General features: G+C 42.0%; 1 protein-coding gene across 1 annotated transcript in view; it reads left to right on the forward strand.

The window, feature by feature from the left end:
- Positions 1-25679, forward strand: part of LOC138736338 (microsomal triglyceride transfer protein-like) — a 51094-nt gene extending 25415 nt beyond the window's left edge. Inside the window, exons 8-19 of the mRNA XM_069885682.1 lie at positions 527-622; positions 3061-3209; positions 4762-4930; positions 6667-6774; positions 7646-7858; positions 11503-11717; positions 15582-15679; positions 15776-15897; positions 17827-18051; positions 20818-20942; positions 23662-23832; positions 25337-25679. Coding sequence (XP_069741783.1) covers positions 527-622; positions 3061-3209; positions 4762-4930; positions 6667-6774; positions 7646-7858; positions 11503-11717; positions 15582-15679; positions 15776-15897; positions 17827-18051; positions 20818-20942; positions 23662-23832; positions 25337-25484 — 1839 coding nt within the window. The 3' untranslated portion in view covers positions 25485-25679. The remainder of the gene's footprint in view (positions 1-526; positions 623-3060; positions 3210-4761; positions 4931-6666; positions 6775-7645; positions 7859-11502; positions 11718-15581; positions 15680-15775; positions 15898-17826; positions 18052-20817; positions 20943-23661; positions 23833-25336) is intronic.
- The last annotated feature ends 950 nt before the right edge of the window (positions 25680-26629 follow it).

Below are 26629 nucleotides of genomic sequence, written 5' to 3' on the forward strand. Positions count from 1 at the left end.
CACTCTCGTAAGCCAAATCATGGCTAGGACTTGCCCAGTAAACGGTAGAGCCCTGAAGAGTCTTGTAGAACAGAGAGCCCGAAGGTAGAGCTGCACAATTCCCTGGAGGTGGCATCCCAGCTGGACAGTGTGGCCCCCTCATCTTCATTGAGTAGGGTATGAGTACAAAGGTTGGGAGCTCATGATTGAGCTGTACAAGGCATTGTTTTCGACCATAACAGTGTGTGCAGCTCGAGACGCTTATCGGTGGGATATGTACATTGTAAGGAGTGCAGAGGAAATTCATTGGTTAGTTGTTGGGACTAGAAGGGTCGAGTTGGAGAGAGGTTAACTTGGCTGTCTTTATTCCCTGAGCAAAGGAGGCTGTCGGGTGATCTCAGAAGATTATACAATTATGAAAGGAATGGATAAAGCGAATGTTCATTGGGCAGATGATGCTTCAACTATTTAGCATAGGCTTAAAGTGCAAGAGATTTAAGAGGAATAAGGTAGGGACAGTTTACTTTCTTGAGTACGTTATATATAGGTTGGCACATCATCATGGACCAAAGACCCTGAACTGCGCTGTGATGTTCTATGGAAGAAAATCACAGATAGAACACAAGGTCAAGATAAAACACAGGTACATGAAACTCTGAAGCATCAACACTCAAGATGTTTTTGCTTTGCCTTAGTGTGGTAATCAAGCAAGTGACCTTCAAAATATGAGTTCTGAATTCAGCATAATGAGTGAATTATGTAATGAAAAAATTTTGGGGGAAAAAAATCCTGCAAAATTCACTGCTCTTGAATACTAGGAAAGATTTACATTTTATTTAGAGTTTGAGATAACAATCTGGAAATTTAGTCATGTGGCTTTTTTAAAATTTAGGCATGCAGCCCGGTAACAGGCCATTTTGGCCCACGAGTCCATGCACCCAATTTACTCCCCATGTATAACCCCTATACATTTTTCAGTACCGTACATTAGAAAATTGCACTTTCTAGAGTGGAATATGACAATGTCCACTTCTAAATCAAATCACACCACTCAGATTTGGGCCCCGAGTCTTGCATGCACATCTACCCTAGTCCAGCTGTTGAGTCTCCCGCTTTGTTCCAACCTTCAAGTATCTGTATCTATTTGTTTCCAGCTACAATTCTTTTATCTGTAGACCTCACAATCATTGGTCTCCATCCTCCCTGCCCTTCCATCTCTGAACCTCTATCCCCTCAGCCACCCTATAGGAATCACTCCACCATTTCTCCCTAACCCCGCCACTACCACTCTCGAGTTATTAACAGTACCTTTCCAACTTTTTAAAATGCTATTTGGAACGCATGTTTCATGACAAGCAAGCTCCCACTGTGCTGTTTGACAGTGGAGTGGAAGTTGGGGGAGTGCAGGTGAAGACTGGTCCTGATTTCCCATTCACCCAGGGAAAATGCACATGTAAAACATCGCCTCTCCTTTCTTGGTGTAGTAATCGCCACATGGCCACTGTCTGGCTCGCCAGGCAGGAGGCCCCTGCAAATGGCCTCTCCTACATTACTGTGTCCATAGCAATACCTTGTCAGCGTCCCCCGTTTTCACTGAGTTTGCTACGTCATGGCGCGACCGAGTGCACGGCGGTATAATTGGATGGATAGGCTGGGCTCGTTAGCCTTGGTAGCCAGCCTAAGGGAAGGACAATTCTGACTTCAAACCCAGGGGTTGTTAGCCTTGTCAGTCCATCCATCTAGCAGAAGGACCTCTGACATAATACCTACAACCTGAGGACCTGGCTGTCACCATCCCTGCGTGCTAGGCTGTGGCGGATAAATCCTGGGTATAAAGGGTGGGGCCAGTACTGCGCATACTGCATCCCCCAAAAAAATCTATTGCGCAGACTCGAAAGGCATGCCCACGTCTACGATCCTTCCTAAAGATAAAAATGTCTGTGTACCTAATGCTTGTTGCTTAACGTGCTTATAATATCAATATAAAAATGAAAAATAAATGCATATATCAATTTATATAATATACCTGTAAATAATATGTATACATGGGTATTGTCTTTCTCACTACACACACATTTTTTTTTAACTTTATTTGCCCTGTGATCCATAGTTTTAAATTTGAAATCAAACAATTCACATGTAATTAAAGTGCACTTTCCAGATTTTATTCAAGGTGATTTTTATATATTTTGGCTTGACCATGTAGAAATTACAGCACTTTTTATACATGGTCCCCTCAGTTCGGCACACTGTAATGTTTGGGATATTTGGCTTCACAGCAGTTAGTGAGTACTCGGGTGTGTTTAATCATTTCATCGGTGCTGGTATAAGAGAGCTAGGTTGCTTCAAAGTTTTGGATCACCTTTGGAGTCTGTAGTTGCCATTATGCAATAAGAGGACCAGAGTTCCACCAATGAAAGTCAAAGAACCCACTATGAGTCTGGAAAAAACAAGAGTAAAACAGTAAGAGACATTGCCCAAACCTTAAGAATACCAAAATTTACTGTTTGGAACATCATTAAGAAGAAAGCGCGTACTGGTGAGCTCAGTAACTGCAAAGGGACTGGTATTCCATGGAAGGATTCCACTGCTGGTGACAGAAGAATTCTCATCAAAATGAAGAAAAAAATCCCTAAATGTATGTCCGACAGATCAGAAACACTCTTCAGAAGGCAAGTGTGGATGTGTCAATGACGACTGTCTGCAGAAGACTTCATGAACCGAAATGCAGAGGCTACACTGCAAGATGCAAACCTTGGCAAAGGAGGTCTGCTTTAGGTCTTGCGTAGTTCCTTTACACCTCCCCACTAGTGGTTTGCATCTTGCAGTGTAATCTCTGTTCATGAAGCCGTCTGCAGACAGTCGTCATTGACACGTCCAACCTGCCTCCTGAAGAGTGTTTCTGATCTGTCAGACATACATTTAGGGATTTTTCTTCCATGTTTATTCAATCACCTTGCAGTAATTATCCAGACATGCACCACCTTTATACTTTGATGAATATTTTGAGACTTCTTAACTTAAGCTGCTGTTAAGCATTGGACAAATGAACAATGAAAGGTTGCTTTGCTTTTCTTTAAGGAAAATGGCCATTTGAAAAGTCTCAATAAAAAAATCAATCTGCAAGATCTTTCTGCAACTAAGGTTTTTCTGAATTTTGTTAATCTACTAAGGGAAGCAAAGAAGACCGAGATCCTGAATTTTCTGAAGAGGGGAACAGGCAATGAGATGTAAGTCAGTGGCACTTGTTGTTATTAGTGTGAATGTACTTTTGTTTAAAATTTGAGAAAATGCTTTTTAGCAGATAAAAATCGTGTTCTGATCAAACCATTCTCTCCTGAGGTGTGGATCAGGACTCTTGTTGGAAAAGTTCTCTTGAGAATTGGAAGAGAAGTAGTTCACTTGGATGCAAAGAGATAAAATGTATTAAAAAAAAAAGTTAATTAAAAAAAATTCAAATTTAAAATTTAGACATACAGCACAATAACGGGCCTTTCATGTCCACGAGCCCGTGCTGTCCAATTACACCCATTTCACTTACAATCCCCGTATGTTTTGAAGGCTGAGAGGAAACTGGAGCTCCTGGAGGAAACCCACGCAGACTCGGGGAGAATGTACAAATGCCGTGCAGACAGCAGCGGATTCGTACCTGGGTCGCTGGCGCTGTAACATCTACGTTAACCATGCCACGCCCAAATCTTTGACAGATGCTGGAATATGCATTTGGTCATCTTCAACCGTTCTGTCAATTTCTCACAAACAAGTTTTGAAGACTAGTGGAAATCTGAAATAGGAACAAAATTGTGGAATTACAGCATCTGTACACACACACACACACACACACGAGAAAACTAATGCTAGAGTAGAATGGAGGGGTTGCATGATCAACTGAACAAACATGACGGTATAGGGATTTGACAATAAGCAAGATACACCATGTGGGTCAATTTGATGTTACAATGAATAATAGAGCAAGAGTGCGAGGAATGTATTAAATAGACAAAATAATCATTACTAATGATGTGCTTTTTTTTAAATGTCCTCTTGTTCTAATAAACAAGAACTTTAAAGCCTCAGCTGCATTGCAAAGTTGAAATGTCCATAGTTTCTTGACTCTCCCTCCCTTTCTCCAGCATCTGGCCCATCTACGGCCTCAGTCAATCCTGTATGATGCCACTAGGTTTTCAATCCCACACTGAGTCCTTGTCCCCATTGCACTTTCTCCTACATTCTATTCATTCTAGGTCTCCGTACTGGTTCACACCTGCTTCAGAACTAATGTCTTCATTATTGCAGACCTAATTCGATCTTATGCAAAAGTTTGTGTTTTTCCCCCCAGACTTCCAACTTATAGTACATAAAATTCTGGTTTCTGGTAGAAATTCTAGGGCTTTTCCTTTCTGAGAATGTTCACGACTTTACCAAATGTGACAACAAGTTTTCATAGGCCACATCTGTTTCAACTTCCATTGGGCCATCCTTTGCTGCCGGCTACTTTCTGAACCATTTATTACTGGGTAAAGCCATTTGTTGAAAAATGCAAGCAACAATGCTTCATTTATTTTCCATCAACAACACTAGAGTGCATCAAATAAAGAATGTGGGTATTTTCATCATTACTCAGTTGATAAATCTGCTCGATTCCTTTTACCTTAATAAAATTACAGCTTTTTTGATTTGGAGGGAAACAACCGAAGCCTTTGAAGAGAATTGCAATGATTTGGCACCCAGTTACCACATTTCTACAATTGAACACCTCTTACCATCTGTGATTTATCCTAGCTCCTTTCTGATAGATGCAGCCACTGCGGCCCAGACGGAATCATCCCTGTCTGCACTTTCGGAATATCTGGATTTCACGAAAGAGAAACAAGTTTCTCAAGTACAGACGTTCTTGCACGCTGCCGCGTTCTCTTCCCATCCATCTAAAGAGCTTTTAAACACATTGCTGGTATGTACTGTATACGTGCTATCGCTCAAGGGGAGAGTAGACTCGTATCCATCAATACGAGAAAATAATGTTTAAATAAATTTATACCGGCAGGGTGAAATGTTAAGTGCCATTAGCTAATACACCCTCCTGCTTTGCTAGTGGAGAACCAGGAAAGTTTATTGAGAAGTGAGCAAAGTACCACCATGTTTCTCTCGAGATTCTTTCAATGTGAGATTACCAGTAAATACGTGCCTCCTTAAAAATGATCAGATCTAAATTAGTTTTTATTTTGTATGTGGTTCCTTTACCTACTTGGTGGGAAATTAATTCAAGTGTTAGCATTGTTGTCCACTGCTTTTTTTTAATTTTAAATCCCTCAGCCATTTGAATAGCTATTGAAATATTGTGTTCAGTTCTGGTCACCAAATTATAGGAAGGATATCAATAAGGTAGAGAGGGTGCAGAGAAGATTTACCAAAGTTGCCTGGATTGCAGTATCTAGAATACAAAGAAAGATTGAGTAGACTGGGTCTTTATTCATTGGAGCACGGAAGGGTGAGGTGGGATTTGATAGAGGTATATAAAATTATGAGGGGGATAGATTGAGTAGATGTGAATAGGCTTTTCCCCTTGAGGGTAGGTGATAGGTGAGATTGGAATGTGGGGTCATAGTTAAGGGTTAGGGGGAAAAAGCTTAGAAGTAACCTAAGAGGAAGCTTCTTCACTCAGAGAGTAGTGGCTGAGTGGAATGACCTTCTGGAAGAGGTGGTTGTGGCAGGGTCATTTAAAAGAAGGTTGGATGGGTGGATGGATGTGAGGGTTATGGGCAGGGAGCAAGTAGGTGGGACTAGTGGAGTTTCACTTAAATCAGTGTGGACTAGAAAGGCTGAGATGGCCTGTTTCTGTATTGTAATTGTTATATGGTTATATAAGCTAGAAAGCGTGCAGAGAAGATTTACCAGGAGGTTGCCAGGGCTTCAGGAACTGAGTTACAAGGAAAGGTTAGGACTTTCTTTCCTGGAGTGTAAATGCAAGTTTACCATTGAGGGTAGGTGAGATAGAAACCAGAGGGCACGGGTTAAGGGTGAAAGGGGAGAAGTTTAAAGGGAACGTCTTCACATAGAGGTGGGGGTGTGGAATGAGCTGCAAGATGAAGAGGTGAATGTGGGCTGTTTTAACATTTAAGAAAAATGTGGACAGGTGCCTTGGATGGGAGGGGAAGAAAAAGTTTGAAAACCATTGATTTTAATGACTCATTGACTCGTTATGACTCATTGACTTGTTATGTGCATGGTTTCATAACTCCAAAGGAAATGGGCCAATGACAATTTTTCTCAAGCAAAATATTTCAATAACAATTGGGTCAAGAGCAGTGATTCTCAACCTTCCCTTCCCACTCACATCCCACCTTGATCAATCCCTTACTAATCACATTACACCGATGGCACAGCGATGTGAGTGGAAAGAAAAAGGTTGAAAACCACTGGTCTAAATTAAATGCCTCTGCACCTAAACCCTGGTCATGAATTTCACCAATGAACTGAAGATTTGCAGATAAGTAGTTTTAAGTTTAAATGATAACCAAAGTGCTTGAATCCAAGATCAAGACATCAATTTGCTTCACTAGATTGCAAATAGCAGTAAAGACTCTTTTGGAAATCAGTTCTTATTTGAAACTGATGACCAAGCACAAACTTCATGCAGACCTGTTTCAAGCCTGCTTTGTGTTTCTAACAGATATATTTTCTTTAAAGGCGAAACTTCAGAATAAAATTGTGAGCAGAGAAGTGAAGGAAACCACTGTTTTGGTGATTGGAGCAGTGATTGGCAAAATGTGCCTGAGGGACCTGTGTAAACTCCAGGTTAGTGGTTTTGATACGTGTACCCAATTGTTTAAAAAAACAGGTCAATGGTTCACAATTAAGCTTTTAGTGTGGTGAGTATATTTCTCTCTTGAAAAATAAAGACAGTTGATGAGCACCATTAATTGTGCAACAGAAGCTGATTTGCTTCCAATTTTGTTCCTAAATGTCACCCTACGTGTTTAGTATAAGGGACAATACTTGGCAAATCAAATTGTGCATTTGGGAAACTGAGCAGGTCAAACTGTGTTCTTTGTATAGCAACGTTACAGATACATAACCAACGTTTTGGGCTTGAGCCCTTCATCAAGGTAGGGACAAAATGTAGGCAGGTGCTCGAACAAAATGGTGGGTGGGAAAGTTGTCATCATCAGGGACCTCACCCTTGACCTTACTGCCATGGCTCCAGATGGCATCGCTCTTGGGATCACAGAATCACACAAGCTTCTCCACCACGACAAGGTGGCAATCCACAGAGAAGTGGGTGGGGGGTGGGAGTGCACATTGCATGTACGCGAACACTGCATAAGCATTGTAAGCAGCTGGTTATGTCAGTCCTTGTGAACTCATTGCATTTAGTTCCAATGGTTGGGGGAGGGGGGGGGGAATGTCCTATTTATGAATGATTCTCACAGGAAAGCAGAGGTCTGTACAGCTTGGCTTAATGGCCCGTCGATGTTGCCCTGTCTGACAAAAACGATGGACTTCTGGCAAGATGCTAGGGAGTGGCACCTTCATGATGCTGATGGAAAGCTTTTGACCCACGATAAGGCAAGGGTGGCATTGAAATGATAGGAATATGAAGTTAGGAATAAAGTGCACTCGTCCTCGAACATGCTTTAACTTTATCTTGTATTTATTGTTGCTGCAGGAAGTTGAAAATGCAAAGAAAATGATTTTAGATGGGCTGAAGGCAGCCAACGAAGAAACCGATGTAAAGATGTACCTCCTGGCACTTAAGAATGCTCTTCTTCCAGAAACTATCCCAGTCTTGTTGCAGTACGCCCAGAGGCAAACAAATTCTGTGATGTCTATTGTTGTGGCTGCACTACAGAAATTCCCGAGTGCCCATATCACTCAAGAGGTAAATATCACATTCAGTATGCCTTTCTTGACTTTTGATCAGCATTTCTGGCCAATAAGCCTCTGAGTAACTATAAAACTACGAATAGATTATGTGTGTCACGACATGTTTCACTTTTCGCTCACTGGATTTGCTAAGCCTTGGCTCCCTAGAAATAAATTTGCAAAACAATAAACATTGTGACATGTTCATGACAATGAATTCCTTAGGAAGTAGTTCCACAGTGCTGTTGATGAGAAAGTATTAGAACCTGTGATGGTGAAGCAATAACAATGTATTTGGCCTCAACCTTGTTGTTTCCTAACCCTGTTTCTACCTCTTACCAAGATCCACAAACCCAATTGTGTCCGTGTGCTTCTGCCCCACCAAATTGGTCTCAGCTCTGATTGCCACCCACCCCCCCACCCCTACCTAATGTTCCAGTCCCTCCCCACCTACATCCGGGACACTTCACTCACCCTCCATCACTTCAACAACTTTCAGTTCCCTGAACTTGATATTCATTGCCTATACTGAAGACCTTGAAGCCCTTCCTTTCTTTCTATAGGCCCAACCAGTCCCCCTGCACCACCACCTTCCTCTGGCTGGCAGAACTTGTCCTCACCCTCAATAATTTCTTATTAGACTCATCCCACTTTCTCCAGGTCAAAGAGGTAGCCATCGGTACCCACATTCGCCCCTGCTATGCCTGCCTTTTTGTTGGCTACATGAGCAATCTATGCTACAAGCCGACACAGGCAAGGCCCCTCGACTCTTCCTCCACTACATTGATGACCACTTTTGTGCTGCCTCATGGACCCATGATGAGCTCATTGACTTTATCCACTTTGCTGCCACCCTCCACTCTTACCTCAAATTTACTTGGTCCATCTCTAGCATTACTCTCACTTTCTTCAATCTCACAAACCTTGACGACACCTCTTCCCACCCTGTCCCCTATAAGGATTCCATTCTGTTCTCCCAATTCCTCCATCTCTGTCACATCTGCACCCATGTCAGATCATCAGAGATGTCCTCCTTCTTCAAACAATGCGACTTTCCCTCTACCACCATCAACTCAGCACTCACCCGCATATCCTCCATTACTCGCACATCTGCCCTGGCCCCCTCCACTCCTATGTGCAACAAGGACAGGATTCCTTTTGTCCTCCCCTACCACCCCACCAGCCTCCGAGTCCAACACACTGCCATTTCTGCTACCTACTACGTGATCCTATCTCTAGACACATGTTCCCCTCTTTGCCTTCCGCAGGAACCATTCCTTCTGTGACTCCCTTGTCCACTCCTCCCTCCCCATCAATCGTCCCCTTGGTGTCAACCCCTGTGACCACAGGAGATGCTCCACTTGCACCCACACCTCCTCCCTTACCACTATTTCGGGCCCCAAACAGTCCTTCCTTGTGAAGCAATGTTTCACTTGTGAATCTGCAGGGGTCGTTTACTACATCCAGCCCTCCCGTTGTGGTCTCCTCTACATTAGAGAGACTGGATGCAGACTGGGAGATTTCAATGTTGAGCATCTTGTTTCTGTCTGCCATAATATCATGGACACTCATTTCACCCTATCCCATTCCCCTGCTCACAAGTCTGTCCATGGTCTCAGGACTGCCAGACTGAGACCATCTGCAAAGTGGAGGAACAAAACATCATCTTCTGACTGGGCGCCCTCCAACCTGATGGCATAAATATAGTCTTCTCTAGCTTTGGTAACACCCCCCCCCTCACTTCTATCCCTTGTTGCTGACCCCCAGACCTCCCTTCCCTGTCTCCTTTCGCACAGACATGAAAGATTTTCACCTCCCCCCTTATCATATCCAATTAACACTTGTTGGTCTGGATTCCTCTTCATGTCTGAATTCTGCAATTTTTCTTGAGATTTCCTGCTTCTGGCTCTTTCTGCTCATTCCTTGAAGGGCTCAGGCCCTGAAACGGTCGGCAACATCTCTTTGCTTTTGATGGGTGCTGAAAGACCAGCGGAGTTCCTCCAGCATTTTGGTGTTTTTACTACAATCACAGCATCTACAGACTTTCACGTTTCACTCCATATAGAATTTCTAATTCAAGGTGGTATGCACCTTGGGGTAGCGAGGGAGGACACATGCAAATATTGATGTTCCCATACTCTTCAGGTTGGTCACGCCCATGGATTTGGACATTGTTAGACAGGTCAGTGTGAGTTAGTGCTTTTTGTACTGCAGCTACTGTGCAATGATAATAGAGAAATGAATAATTACGGAAGAAGACTGAAGCGACAAGGCTACCATAATGTTACTCTTCAACAGGAGCTCTACCGAGAGCATCCTGGCCGGCTGCTTCACTATATAGTAAGGTTGCCGCTGAGAAACGGATCAGAGGTTAATCCACGGTACCAGAAGAATCTCTCCGCCGACCCCCCGCCCCCACAATAATCGACTGGGATCGTTGTCTGAAGAGAGTGCACAAAGTGATTGAGGACCCCTTGCACACCCCACACACAGCTGCTGCTCCCATTGGGAAAGTGAAACAGGAGTATCCGAGCCAGCACCACCAGGCTGAGGAACAGCTTCTTCCCACGGGCAGTGTGAATGCTGAACGACCAAAGGAACTGCTCACACTGACCATCTGAGTCCCTCGTATGCATGAAGTGACAATTATTTATTTGTGTGTATCTATGATTTCTTGTCCTGCATGTGTATTGCTTGTCTGAATGTGGGCTTTGTCTGGTTTTGTATCTGCATGTTTTCCAAGGAGGACTGGAGAATGTGGTTTCGTCAGGTTGTACTTGTACAATCAGATGACAATAAACTTGAGGGAAAAAAAGGTACCAGTCAAGTGGCCCTTTCATAATTTTAGCCCTGCCATCTTTGTTTTGGGGGGGGGGGGGGCTGTACTTGGAACCTTCACCCATTTTAAGCACGTTGATGCAGGTAAATGCTTGAATAATAAACAGTAATGCAAGTCTGTGCAAGCTGGTCAAAAAAAAACTTTTGACCTTAAAGGTTAAATTAAAGGTGGTTATGACATTCAGCACCAAATTTTACCCCTCCTGAACCTCCTTGGGCATTTCCATATTGATTTATGTGGAGAACAGGAATACACGCACAAATTACACACACACACACACACACACACACACACACACACACACACACACACACACACACACATACACACACACCCCTTAGAAGGAACACTGCCCCAGAACCTCTTTGCCTGTTTTCCTCTGAACTGCCCCCCTTCCACCCATCATGGGTGTCTGATCAGTAGCACAGGATGCATCCAGTGAATGCATCTGAGATTGGAGTCGGGTCTGTCAGGAATAATTATTTAAGTCCAACTGTGCCACTGCTATTGCTCGATTGATCTCTGGTATAGATCTCCAAATTCGACATCAGTCTCCAGACATTTTTGAGTGGACTTGAGATGAGTTTGTCATGCACACAAATACAATGTACAAATGCACTGAAGTTTTGTTTGCTTCAGCTCCGTAGGTATGTAAAATTTAACAAAATATATAGATTAAATTACCCCGAGATTTTGTGTGTTACTTGAAGGAGGAAGTGCACGTGTGAGTAGAGTTCAGAAAATTAGACAAATTCTATGAGCGCTAGAAGTTGAATTGACAATATTGCATTGTTGACTGTTAATTTTTTTTCCACGATTAGGTGAAGAAGCAGATGAATTCTATTTATCACCAAAGCAGTGGTCAGTATGGGACAGCTGTGCGAATGGCAGCACTGGACGTGATCCTCAACAACCAACTTTCACCAATGGAATTGAAGAATGTTGTACTGTCGGTGGGAGAAGTGAAATCAGAACTATCCAAGTATACCGTGGCCAAACTGCAGAATATCCTACAGTCACCTCACCATCCAGCAAGGTACAGAGAATCCGAGCAAACTCCCGAAGCAGACCAGTTGGTTTATGTTAGATTTTATGATGAGGATAAATCACACTGGTTTATACTTACCTCAAGGGCACCTCTGCTTTCGACTCTTTTGCATCACTGTCTGGTATGGAGGTGCCAATGCACAAGACAGAGAAAGATTACTAGTAGTTGTGAACTCGACCAGTGAGGATATCTACAAGAGGCGGTCTTAATAAAACAGCCTCTGTCCTCAAGGACCGTCACTGCCCAGGCCATGTTCTCTTTGAGCATAGAACATACAACACTACAGCCCTTCACCCCTCAATGTTGTGCTGACTTATTTATTCCTACCAGAAAAAAAATTAAACCCTTCCTACCCCAACACCCATGGCTGTCTAAGAGTCTCTTAAATGCCCCTAATCTTTCAGCCTCTGCCACCATCCCTGGCAAAGCATTCCAGTCACTCTCAACATATTCCCATCCTCACTCCACTTTGTAGAGATGTTCCCTAGTGTTTCCTGAGGGGGGGGGGGCGTGGGGTGGGGAAGTGTTTGCTGTCCGCCCTATCTATGCCTTTCAGAATCTTGTAGACCTCAATCAAGTTTCCTCTCATCAGTCTTCACTCCAAAGAGAAAAGTCCCAGCTCTGCTAACCTTCATCTCGCCAGAGCTTTGTAGAGTTGCCACATGACCCCTCGACTCTTGAACTCAATCCCCAATTAATAAAGCCCAGCATCCCATTGGCCTTCTTAACCATCCTATCAACCTGCCTGGCAATCTTAGAGATGATGTATGGATTTGGACCCTAAGGTCCCTCTGCACTGTTAGGTTTTCGACCATTATTCCTGTGCTTGGCCTTCTCTTGCATCACCTCACACTTACAGGTACAGGGGATGGGAGTGGTATGGAGGTCTAAGGTCAGTGGGACAAGGCAAAAAAAATTGGTTCGGCACAGACAAGAGAGGCCGAGGTGGCCTGATTCTGTGCTGCACCTGAAATGTCCTATAGTTCACTTATCCAGATTGAACTCCATCTGCCACTTTTTTTCCCAACTCTGCATCCTGTCTATATCCTTTTATAACCTACAACAATCTTCAGCATAATCTACAACTCCTCCAACTTTCATATCATCCACAAACACAGACCCATCCTTCCATTTCTTCATTTAGGTCATTTATTTAAAAAATCACAGAGCTGGGATTCCAGAACAGATTCCTGTGCAACGACTGGTCCCTGACCTCCAGGCAGAATACTTTCCATTCACTATTCTCTGCTTTCTACATGCAAGCCAGTTTTTAATCCATACAGCCAAGGATTGCCTCATGACTTTCTGAATGAGTTTGTCATGGGGGACCTTGTCAAATGCCTTACAAAAATCATATCTATCCGCCCTACCTCAACAATTTATTTTGCGACTTCCTCAAAAAAAAACCTCAATTAGGCTCATGAGGAATGACCTTCCTTTCACAAAGCCATGCTGACTATCCTTGAGTAGACTGTACATCTTCAAATGCTCAAAATTCCTACCCTTTAGAATCCTCCCTAATAGTTTGCACACCACTGATGTCTCATCGTTCTATAATTCCCTGAATTCTCCCTATTTTTTAAACAAGGGGACCACATTTGCCATTCTCCAATCCTCCACTGTAGCCAAAGAGGACTTGAGGATCGTAGCCAATGCCCCAGTTATCTATTTCCTCCCCATAGCAACCTGGAATATATCGCATCCAGCCCCAGGGATCATCAATCTTAATATTTTTAAGAAGATGCGACACTTCCTCTTCTTTAATTTCAACATCGTCCAGCACACAATCCTATTCTGAGCTCACCCTGATAAAGCTCCTTTTCTCTGGTGAATACTGAAGTATTCATTTAAGATCTCTCTAACCTCCTCTGTCTCCAAACACATGTGCCAGTCAATTTTGGGGAAGTTGAAGTCTCCCATGCCAACAACCCCATGATACTGCACCATTCCAAAATCTACCTCATTATCCATTCCTTGGTGTCCAGAGGGCTATTTGGGGGCCTTTAGACTACTCCCAGAGCAGTGATGCTCCCTTCCTATTTTTCAAACTCATATTCCACCTTGACTAATCCCTATGCCATAGGTGTTCTGTGATTAGTAAGGGATTGCTTAAGGTGATATGTGAATGGGAAGAAAAAGGTTTGAAAACCACTGTTTTAATCGTACCTCATTGACTCGTTTTGTGTATGGTTTCAGAACCCCAAAGGAAATGGGCCACTGGCAATTTTTCTCAAGCAAAATAACTCAGTTATAATTGGGTCTAGGGCAGTCATTCTCAACCTTCCCTTCCTACTCACATCCCACCTTAAGCAATCCCTTACTAATCACCGAGCACTTACAGCATTGGGATTGCTTAAGGTGGAATGTGAGTTTAGGGGGCAGTTTGAAAACCATTGTCCTACAGTGTCTTCCCTTTCTAGAGCCATGATACTCTCCCTGGCCACTAATGCAACTCCCCCCTCCCCCACCACTCCCTCTCTGACCTCCCATCCTGTTCCTTTAAAAACACCTAAACCCAGGTGCCTGCATCAACCAATCCTGTCCTACCACCAGCCAAAGTCCCTATAATGGCCACAGCATCGTAATTTCACACACCGCTACCATCAGATTTCTGAATGGACAATGACCCACACACACTGACTCACTTTCTCCTCTTTTTGCACAAATTTAATTTTTAAAATGTACTTTATCACTTTAATATTTGGACCTGTGATTCTTCCGCAAAGCAATGAATTTTGTGAGGTGTTGATGACAATAAATTCTGATTCGGAAGCCTTTTTGAAGTGATTACCTGTAACAAACAGCAAGTTGTACCAAAGGTCCATCCATGGAAATGTGGTCTGCATGCAACTTCTGAGGTTTGAATGATTCTGTGTAACCCTTGAAAAATGGAGTCACTACAGTAATGTTTTTCATCACCCAGCTGCAGGCCACCGTAGATGCACAGCAAGGAAAATTCCCCAGCTTCACAGAATGTTGTCTTAAAATGGATAGAGCTCTATTTGATCTGCCCCAGTGCACTGGCTCCTTGTAGAGCAACCTCATCAGTCCCATTCCCTTGTACTTACAACTCATTCCGGCCACTGGAGATGCTGATTAACTGCCACACTAGCCGGCAGTGAATTATAGTTGTATGCCATGGGGTAGGGAAATAAAAACAGTGGACTGAGCCAATCTCCTGTTCTGGCATCTTAATGCCACAGATTGAATTTATTCTATGATAATCCAGCATGGTTAGCGCAACATTGTTACAGTGCCAGCGACCCAGGTTCAAATCCTGCGCTGTCCGTAAGGAGTTTGTACATTCCCTCCGTGTCGGCATGGGTTACCTCCCACCATTCAAAACTTTCCAGGTCAATTGGGTGTAATTGGACGGCACAGACTCGTAGACTGAAAGGTCTGTTTACTGTGCTGCATGTCTAAATTAAATCCACTTTGTTTGAAGTGCAGAACGACAGTCAATTGGAGAGAAATTATGTTGCCGTATGCACAGCAGACCTGGCAGCTTCTGATGCCTTTGTAGAGGCCAGAAAGGTTTTGTTTGCCAGACATTTTATGAAGCCCATTCATCAGGGCTTGGTGATTAAAATTTGAAATAAGTTTATTTTCATTCAAATTAATCATGTGAAAGCCCTGTGTAAACATGAAATTATTTTTGCACATTAATGTTGTTGGTTGTGCGTAGAGTGGCACTTGTATAGAACTCTTAAACTTGACTGAACAATTTAATTGGTGCGTCAGAGGATTTTTTGGTGTGTTTGTGTACATGTGTTTTATATTGTTTGTACTTCGGATTCTGATGATCTGGAAAAAAAATTCCTCAAAACTATTTTTGCTCCTATGTTTTGGTAGTGAAGTAATCGGCAAGCTCCTGAGAGATCCCATGATATATAATTATAATCGCTTGTCCAGAATTGGGAGTTCGTCTTCCTCTTCGGGATATCTAGCAGGTAAAAGGAGGTGAATTACCTTTCATTGTGCATTGAAAATCATATGTTTTTTAAATTTTTAAGAAAACATTCCAATTTAGTTTCCTTCTTCCTAAGTTACAACAGATACAATATCCTCTTATAATATGGATTTACTTTTTGGTGATACTGGAATATTACAGAAGAGTCAAACAGATTTCATCATATTTACTCAAGGAAGTCAGCTTCATGCCACACAGGTAAGAAACTCTTAAACTGTACTCCATAATTCTGAGATTTTTTTTTAAAAAAAGCAGAGAATGGTCATCAGATTGGAGGAAAAAGAAGTGTTTACCTTCCATCTCCTTGTGGAGTTTTTAAAAAAAATCTGCAGATTGTTGTTTAATGGAGAAAGACATACATAGCTCGACGAAGCATTGGTTCTGTGTCTTTGCGATAAAGAGCGCTATGTGACCTGCTGAGATTTTCCAGGATTCTTGTGTGTTAAATTGCCTTCCATCGTTATGCGCATGTAGATTAAATGGGGACACAAGATGAGAATGAGATGAAAATAATAAAGGAAGCTCCACAAATTTTGCATCAGTTTGTGGCAAAGGAAAATGGTGGAGATTTGTAGAAGGTTGACATCTTTCTGAAATAATGTCTTTCCTCAATTAGAGATAATAACTGCTATCGTCCCAAGATTCAAGGTTCTTTTATTGTCATGTAATTTTTAAAAATGTAATATTACACAAAATTTCCTTTAGTCTACTGTAAGGCAGACAAAAATTCAGCATCAACAGAAATTGCCCGGCTCCCCCGATGGTCATAAAGACTCCCCATGGATTCACCTCCAGCGCTTCCTGCAGCTACACAGGCTTTAGTCCACACCACCAGCAATCCGGGCCCCAGATCAAAACCTCCGACACGAGCAGGAAAGCCTCCAGCTCCCTCAGCACCTTGTCGTGTCCCCGTTCCGATACCTGGTCTCAAGCCAGTCTCCAGCAGTCCGCAGCCTGGTGCGGATCCTCTGACTGCAGATGCCAGCAGCCCGTAGCCTGTGTGGGTTCCTCGCCTCGAGTCGCCATCAGCCTGCGACTTGTGTGTTCTTCAGCCACTGAGCCCCTGGTCACCCGCCATGGTCACTGCCCCATAGGATCGTCTCCTCTGCTACTGCTTCTCAAAAGTTCTCCCCATTTTCTGGCGCCTTGTGCCAGAAAACCTCTGCATCTTCAGAATCTGTCTAGGGGTGGCCAACCTTTTAATTTTTAATTTAGTCATACTGCATGGTAACAGGCCATTTCAGCCCATGAGTCTGTGCCGCTCAATTAACCTACACCCCCAGGGTTCCAATTGCCTGTTACTGTGCGGTATATCTTTCTTTCCAAAATTTTTTTTTGGAGTTTAACAAAAACCCTTTACAGAAGGTAAACTAATGATAACAAATCAAATCATGTACATATCACATTATCAATTATAAATTAGAAGCATATCTTTAATTATTACATAACTTATTTTGTTCAAACTGTGCTGCATGTCTAAATTAAAAGGTTGGCCACCCCTGCTGTAACCCCTCAAGGTTCTGTCATCTTGGGCCCAGACCACGCGGTTGCAGGATTTTAAAAATAAACCACCGTCATCTCCTTTAACATTTAAAACCCGTACAGAGCCATCAGTAGATGGACTAGCAATACCAATACACAACACAACCATCAAGTCGATAATATTGATTTGTACTTTCCTAATACCTCCCCAATCTAATTAGACCAGGGATTCCCAACCTTTTTGTTCCTCTGTACCTCTTGGGCATGTTTATTGGTTCCCGTGTACCCCTAAAAATTAAGGATAAAACAAACACGACATTGTCCAATCTGACTGCAGATTACAACACCATGTATTGTACAGTAGTGGTTATTCTCTCAGACCCAATGTACCCCCTGAAAAGTGCAAATCTACCACTGGGGGCTACATGTACCCCAGGTTTGGAACCCCTGAATTAGACAATGCACAATTTAAACTTTGAGCTAAACTAATATCAGGCAGCACACGCGATGCTGAGACTAACTCCGTATTTCTGGGAGTGGATAGAAAGAATTGACACATTAGCAATGTGATCTTGGCAGGATCTATTTTTGACTCAGGCACACATCAATGTTATAGTCAATGACACTTCTCCACGTCTGGAATAGGTATCAATTGAAGCACAAGGTCTGGACTCGTTCTTCAAAGAGAGCTCTGATCCGGATGATAATGAAGAAGTCATGGCTGGTATGTCAGTGATTCTCTTTGATGTCCAGTTCCCTCCAATTGTATTTTTCCAAGGATACAGTGAACTAATGGAAAAGCTCTGGTCGGTCACGGAAGAACCCACAAGTATAATAAAAGGATCCATTTTACTTATAGACTATTTACAGGTAATGAACTATTATTATATTCAAATTTTTCATTGATCTGTTTTTGTCGATAGCAATAGCTGAATAAGATCATTCCTTTGTCATATCTGCAGAATATTTATGAAGTTCAAGTGAATTAATTCAGAAATGAGACAAAATAAGTTAATTTTATTTTGGCGGCACAGTTGGCATTAGCCTTTACAGCGTTTGAATTCTGTGCTGTCTGTAAGGAGCTTGTACGTTCTCCCCATCTCTGCATGGGTTTTCCCTGTGGGATCTAGTCCTTCAAAACGTACCAGGGGTATAGGTTAATTGGGTGTAAATTTGGCGGCATGGGCTGAAATGACCTGTTACTGTGCTGAATGTCTAAATTTTTTAAAATTCTGGAATGTTAACACTCAGCACAAGATAAATTATTTTTTTTTGGAGAGTGGCACCTCAAATACAATGGCAGCAGTTTGAAATGCAATTTAAATCCGGTGATTGGAACATGCAATATTACTTATTATTCATCAAGTAACTGATGAAAATGTTAAAATTTTAAATGCAAACAGTGTTTAAAGATCAAGACCAATCGAATCTGGCTAATTCACACCCAATTCCCATCGACCCTCAACCATCAATAAAGGTAACAATACTAACAATTGGGACTCACTGACCATTAACCTGTCCACCAGTGCCTATTTTGTGTTTTGCCAATACCCACGAGGCTACAAACTTGATCAAAGCCTTAATTCAAATACGGAGTGAAGCACTGAATGCCAGAGGTGAGGTAAGAGTGATTTCCCTCAATATCCAGGTAGCATTTAACTGCATGGAGCATTAAGGGGTCCTGGTAATCCTGAAGTCATCAAGGGGAAAGCACTTCAGAAGTTAGGGCAGGATTGTTAGTGTAGCAGTTAGCGCAGTGCGACCCGGGTTCGAATCTGGCACTGCCTGGAAGGAGTTTGCACATTCTCCCCGTGTGTGGATGCACCATTCAAAAATGTATGGTTTTTGTAGGTTATACTAGAGCGCATCGGATGTCCCCCAAAGTTCCTAAACATGATTATCCAACTGCACGAAAACTAACAAGGTCGGGTCAGATACAGCAATGAGCTCTCTGAACCCTTCTCCATTAACAATGGCGTGAAGCAAGGCTGTGTTCTCGCACCAACCCTCTTTTCAATCTTCTTCAGCATGATGCTGAACCAAGCCATGAAAGACCCCAACAATGAAGACGCTGTTTACATCCGGTACCGCACGGATGGCAGTCTCTTCAATCTGAGGCGCCTGCAAGCTCACACCAAGACACAAGAGAAACTTGTCCGTGAACTACTCTTTGCAGACGATGCCGCTTTAGTTGCCCATTCAGAGCCAGCTCTTCAGCGCTTGACGTCCTGCTTTGCGGAAACTGCCAAAATGTTTGGCCTGGAAATCAGCCTGAAGAAAACTGAGGTCCTCCATCAGCCAGCTCCCCACCATGACTACCAGCCCCCCCACATCTCCATCGGGCACACAAAACTCAAAACGGTCAACCAGTTTACCTATCTCGGCTGCACCATTTCATCAGATGCAAGGATCGACAATGAGATAGACAACAGATTCGCCAAGGCAAATAGCGCCTTTGGAAGACTACACAAAAGAGTCTGGAAAAACAACCAACTGAAAAACCTCACAAAGATAAGCGTATACAGAGCCGTTGTCATACCCACACTTCTGTTCGGCTCCGAATCATGGGTCCTCTACCGGCACCACCTACGGCTCCTAGAACGCTTCCACCAGCGTTGTCTCCGCTCCATCCTCAACATCCATTGGAGCGCTTTCATCCCTAACGTCGAAGTACTCGAGATGGCAGAGGTCGACAGCATCGAGTCCACGTGGCTGAAGATCCAGCTGCGCTGGATGGGTCACGTCTCCAGAATGGAGGACCATCGCCTTCCCAAGATCGTGTTATATGGCGAGCTCTCCACTGGCCACCGTGACAGAGGTGCACCAAAGAAAAGGTACAAGGACTGCCTAAAGAAATCTCTTGGTGCCTGCCACATTGACCACCGCCAGTGGGCTGATATCGCCTCAAACCGTGCATCTTGGCGCCTCACAGTTTGGCGGGCAGCAACCTCCTTTGAAGAAGACCGCAGAGCCCACCTCACTGACAAAAGGCAAAGGAGGAAAAACCCAACACCCAACTCCAACCAACCAATTTTCCGCTGCAACCATGTCTGCCTGTCCCGCATCGGACTTGTCAGCCACAAACGAGCCTGCAGCTGACGTGGACTTTTTACCCCCTCCATAAATCTTCGTCCGCGAAGCCAAGCCAAAGAAGAAAGAGGTGTAACTGGGCGACGTGGACTGTGAGTCAGTAGGGCATGCTATATTTAAATTTCAAATGAGTCATAACTTGCACAAAGTTATAGCAGGGAGTAATAATTGTGGGAGATCCCTGGCTTGGGATATTGCTATAGGTGTCAGTCAGGACAATGTTTATGATCCAGTCAGTTCATTCCTGTCGTGTCTTCTCTCACAAGGTAATAAGTGAGTATTCTCTGATGATTGAATGACATTCAATTTCACGTAGAATAAAGTAAAACCTCTGGCACCTATTGGCATTGGTAGATGCCAGATAAGCAAATTTTCCGGTTGCTTGAGATTGTGTGTTGCATGAATGGCAAACTAATGGTGAGATGCGCCAATTTTAAACTTCCATATTTTTTTTGCTGGTTGCTTGAAATCTGGATAATGGGGGTTTTACTGTACATGTTAGTTTTTTTTTCAGTTTTAGAACATTCAATTTCCTCTTTCCTGCAGGCATTCATGCTGCAATCTGGCCTTCGAGCAAATGCTGAATTCCAAGGGGCACTTGGGATTGATGTTTCAGGCAATATTGAGCTCAGCTTATGGAATCAAAAATGTAAAACTAACATCAGGAGCAGGTATGGATGGAAACTAAAGAAATCCTATATTGAGTTTCTTTCTTTATTAACATGGTATTGGTAAAGTTTACTTAATACAGTACAACTCCGATTATCCAAAATGGTCGGGACCGGACCAATGTCGGATAAACTTTTTTTTGATTATTTGTTTTTTTTAAAACAGCCCAGTAGCAACAGCAAATCACTTGTAACAGTGTTTAAACAACAACAAACAACAAGGGAAGGCTTTTTAAGCATTAAAATAATGTTTAATTCTCACCAAAAAAAAGCTGGCCACTGCCGATTACCGACACCTCGCTCCAGCCACGCTGCCGCTGGGAGCCCGGTCTCCTTGATGTCACCGGGACAAGGGATTCTTCCGACAGCTTGTGGTTGGGAGACAGTATTGGAGAGAAAGGTCAATAGGGGAAGGTAAAGAAGAAATGGAGAGAGAGATGGGAGGGAGTTGCCTGAAATGAGGACAATGGTCATTCTAATTTCGTGTCGAGTTAATTTTTTTCCAACCTGTGAGGTCAATTCGGCTCCAAAAAAAATTTGGATAAATGAGGATTTCTGATTTATTTTGGATTTAATCATAATGTTTTAAAAATTGAGAACTTCACAGAATCCCATTTTGGAAAATCAGAGTTGTACTGAAATTATTTTTGAATTCTCTGTTTCATTAATTTAATCTTCCTTTCTCTAATTTCAATACTTGCTTTCCTTGGTAAATCAGTGTGATTACAAGTTGTTTACAAGGTTTTTTTTCCCCACAGTGGATTAACATATATTTATAAGATCAGCCTCCAGGGCTGGGATTAAGAATGATAGGGAACAAGATTTGAACGTAACATTTTCAGATAAAGAGTAATGTACTGCTAAACAATCTCAACTCCCAATTGTGAAATGAGGGTTAAACCTACAGTGACCACCACTTACAGGCATGATATACTGAGTACCCAAATAATCGAGGGTTTAACTTACAATGCCAACCACCCAAAGGCACAGTATACCGCGCAACTAAACAAGTACATACATGTGAACCTAGTCTCCAGGAGCCAGGACGGGCCTACCGCAGTCAGTCCTCCGGAGCCGCCCATAGTTTGCAGCCTGGAGTTCAGCAATGGTCTTGAGGAAGCAGCTAAAAAAAAGAGATTAATAATTCCTCATTGTGCAAGGCATTACTTATTACAATTTAAGGTGATACATAGAACACATATGTCCAAACTTAAATTATCTCGTTTTTATGCAGATATTGATCCATTATGTGAAAAGTGTTAAATTTTTGAAGCTTCTCTGATCCATGTGTTTTGGGAGTGCCCAAATTTAGAGCGATTCTGGAAAGATATTTTCCAGACTTCAATGATTTTTAAGATCAAAGTAGAACCATGTCCGTTAATTGCTTTGTTTGGTTTTTCATGTGAGCCAGATATTCTTCTGTCTGCAATTCTGCAGAGTTTTAGTGTTTACCACGCTGATAGCCAGACGAGCAATTTTATTGAACTGGAAGGATAACTCTTCACCTCCCCATACACAGTGGTAACATGATGTAATATCCTAGTTAAGCTGGGAGAAAATTAGATTCAACATGATAGAGAAAAAGTTTCCATTTGTAAAGATGTGGGGCCCATTCATGATTGGAAGAATTTTGAACTTTCTGGAGATCGCTATCCGATCCACAATTTTTTTCCACATGGTTACCTTGATTAGAGGGAGGAGGTAAATTAGATTTAGGTTTTAGAGTTTTTTTTAATCAATTTTTTTATTTGGATTAATTTGGTAAATATGGATTTAACATAGTTACCAGATTAACTCATAACTTGTTTCATGTTTGGATTAAGGAACTGCTAATGTAGTTCCATCCTTTTTTTTGTGTACTTGAATCTATATGAAATGACTTGTTATGAGTGTTTCTTAAAATTTTGTAAGTTTATATGTTATGCTCAATAAAAATATTTAAAAAAGAAAACAAGTTGTTGAGCTCCAACAAGTTACATGAGTTCTTGGAACATTCATCAAACTGGGAACAAACTTACTGATCTATGGTAGCTGTAGTTCAACCATTCTCGGTCCCCCTCAGTTCTATGGGCTCCCATGTGAAGCAATGACGTTTTGGTTCTTCTGTACTTCTATCGACTGCATAAAAAAAATGTTCATGTTATGTGAGGTGAAAAGAAAACAAGGCTTTTACTTAAATGTGCTGTGCTCCCCCGGGGTGGGGGCTCCTGCTGAGAATGGTCGCTCTATTTAGCGCAATACCTTTACAGTACCAGCGATCAGAACCAGGGTTTGAATCCACCCTGTCTGTAAGGAGTTTGTATGTTCTCCTTGTGTCTGTGTGGTTTTTCCCCAGGGGCTCCAGTTTCCTCCCATTGTTTGAAACGTACTGGGAGTATAGGTTAATGGGGTGTAAATTGGGTGGCACTGATTCGTGGGCCAAAATGGCCTGTTATGGTGCCATATGGCTAAATTAAAAAATAATTGAGGAGACCACATTATTCCACATGCTAAGCTGTATTTATTAGTGTTCTTTAAAAAGTCAGTTAATACATAGTGGATGTCTGCAGTGCCAAGGAAATTGGGGTGCAAATATCGATAGTTAGAAGATTTTTTAAATTTGCCTGAAAAAAGCATGGAATTGTAAACAATTGACTTTACAGCATTGTAAATGCCGATCTATTACTTGATTAGACTCTGAGGTATGTTCATGTTTAGCCTATATTTTTACATTGATCTGCAGAGGGGCTCTGGCCATTACTTCTGCAGTCAGAGTCGATGGCACTTTCATTGAAGTTGGGGTGAAAAGCAATTCTGAGACTACAGCTTCTTTGGACTTTGTCAGCTCTGTTAATTTCATCGATTCTCCAATTCTGATCTGCCTACAGCTGCTGAATGGGCCATTCCACTACAGGTAACTCTTCCTTCAGTAGATTCTTGTTAGTAAGTTATCTTCAAATCATTTACAGCCTTTAATTTCCACAATGAAGCGTGTTCTATTTCCAGCTATGAACAGGGTCTTAATGCTAATAATTGTAATTCCTTTTCCATTAATTTTTTTTTACCCCCAGCATAATGTAAATTGCAAGGCCTATTTGTACCTTTGGTCGCACAGTCCATTTTTCAACATTACCTCAGCACTCGAAAAATATTTTTCTGTTGCACCCATTGAGTGCATTCTTAATGGTACATCGGAATTTATAGACTAAAAAAGTGATTAAGAAATCATTTTAAAAAATGTTTAGATATACAGCACAGTAATGGGCCCTTCCGCCCCACAAGCCTGTGTCATCCAAATACCCCAATTAAGCTACAACCCCTATAAGTTTTGGAGGAAACCGAACCCCCTGGAGAAAGCCCATGCAGACCCTTGCAGATAGAGTAGAATTAAGAAATATTGCATGCATGAAACAACAGAATAAATATTGGATACTCACTTATTAATTTTGTGGCCAAATATGGTGCTTATTTTTTGCACTGAATAACATGTTTGGCTGTTAATGATAGCTATCATGTTAACCTTCTTAAAAGCTATTGTCATTCACCACTTTGTATTCTCAACATTTTTCAATGCACACACAAGGCAAATAATTATTTTTGAGGTGCTGAGCACTGTTAATAAACTACAGGAAGACAGCAACTTATTTGCTCATAGAACAGTGGTTTCAACATTTTTTCCACTCACATCCCACTTTAAGTATTCCCTATGCCATCGGTGCTCTGTGATTAGTAAGGGATTACTCAAGGTGGTTTGTGAGTGGAAAGCTAAAGTTTGAAAACCACTGTTTTAATCGTACCTCATTGACTCATTATGTGCACTGTTTCAGAACTCCAAAGGAATTGGGTCAATGACAATTTTTCACAAGCAAAAAATTTCAGTAACAATTGGGTCAATCTTTCTTTCCCCTCCCCCCACTCACATACCACCTTCACCAATCCTTTACTAATCATAGGGATTACTTAAAGTGGTATGTGAGTCGAAAGAAAATGGTTGAGAACCACCGTCATAGAAGGTTCTTGCCAACAATAAATGAGATGCATTACTGTTCAAATTCTAAATGATATTGTTGATTGACATTAGCCAAGATACTTAGAGGACTTGTACGCCATTCAGTTATCTTTTGATCAGCTGAGCAAACACTGGAAGACCCGAGTTGAAAGGGAGTAATTCTGAGTGGGGTGTTCATTCTGTACAATACTGAAGTGCCATTCTGGATTACAGGTTTAAGAATTTAGAATGGGACTTGAATTTACAACCTTTTGACTCTGTACACACTCAGTTATGGGTCCAGATGGTTTAACATCAAATTTAGTTTGCTTTTTTTATCTGGTTGACATATCTCTATTATTTTGAAAAATGTTGTAAGTATAGTTCAAACAAACTTTTGAAGTTGAGTCTCAAATTGTTTTGTTTTCAGAGAGAAGGTTACGATATACAAATCACTGCAAGAGCGTGTAGTGTTTATCAGGAGGAAGAAGAGAACAGGGACTATTCCAGGAGCAGAGTTGCCTCTGCATCAAGCCAATTCAGAAATGTGTAAAAAGATGCCCTTAGAGCAACCGTAGGCTTTACAGGGTACTGAACTAGTACAATAAATGTATCCTTAATTAGACCTGCTTCAAAGGTTAACAATCTACCTGTTCTCAGGGTAACTAAGATTGTTAACCAATTCTCAGATGGATATAATAATTATAAATAAAGTCTTGTGATGTAAAGGAAAAATGCAAATATTAAAATTAATAAATGGTCTTGGACACAGATTACTAATATTCCATCACTTGACATCTACTGATGTCTTGGTTAATTCTGCAAATCAGGTAGTGTTTCATATAATTTGGCCTCCCAATCCCTGACCTATGCTTCAAATTTTTTTTTTGCCTTTTACCCAGTTTTTCTTCTTTCTATAATTGTCTTATCTGTTGAATTCACTCCCATGTGTTCGTCAATTGCAAGGTCAGAGGAATGGCGTTTGACTTTAGCTGCATTTTTTTTGGTGAGCTGTTGAAACTTGAGTGGTTGTTTCAAAGCAAATATGGTGCCAGCTGAATCAGTCGATTAAACCCCCCCCCCCACCCCTCCACCTACCAAAAATAGTTCACATTGGTGACTTTGAATTCAATTTACTTAAATAAAACCTATTGATTCACTGGCTGAGATGCAAAAGACTAAAACCTACCACGTTTGGAACGGTGAACTCGTGGCGGACTGAAGAAAAAAAACCTTTGTTCTAGCTCAAATCGGTCAACGTAAGTACATTCTAAAAGAAAGAAACGTAAAGGTAAAACTAAGTGTTGATTGCAACTGCAGAGAGAACAGAGTTGGGAGACATTTTAAGTTGTTGAGGAATGGGATGGGCATGCAAGAGAGATGGGGAGTGCGGAGATCAAAGAATAGCAGAAATGATACAGGTGGTGCTGGTGGAGACTTTGGTAACTGCATGGTGGGGTGTAAATGGAAGGGAAAGAAAATCAAACTGGAAAGGCTGACATATAAAACACAGTAATTGCTGTAAACCTATAATTTAAAAAGAACATCAAGAATACCCAGAAGGTGAGGCATAGAGCACGGTAACAGGCCCCTTCAGCCCTTGAGCCCAATTGACTTACACTTGAACGCTGGGAGCAATCAGAAGATGCGGGGAGAATGTACAAACTCCTGACAGACAGCGTGGGATTCGAACCCGGGTCACTGGTACTTTAACAGCTAATGC

This window comes from Narcine bancroftii, chromosome 6, assembly GCF_036971445.1.
Source record: "Narcine bancroftii isolate sNarBan1 chromosome 6, sNarBan1.hap1, whole genome shotgun sequence".
Classification (NCBI taxonomy): Eukaryota; Metazoa; Chordata; class Chondrichthyes; order Torpediniformes; family Narcinidae; genus Narcine; species Narcine bancroftii.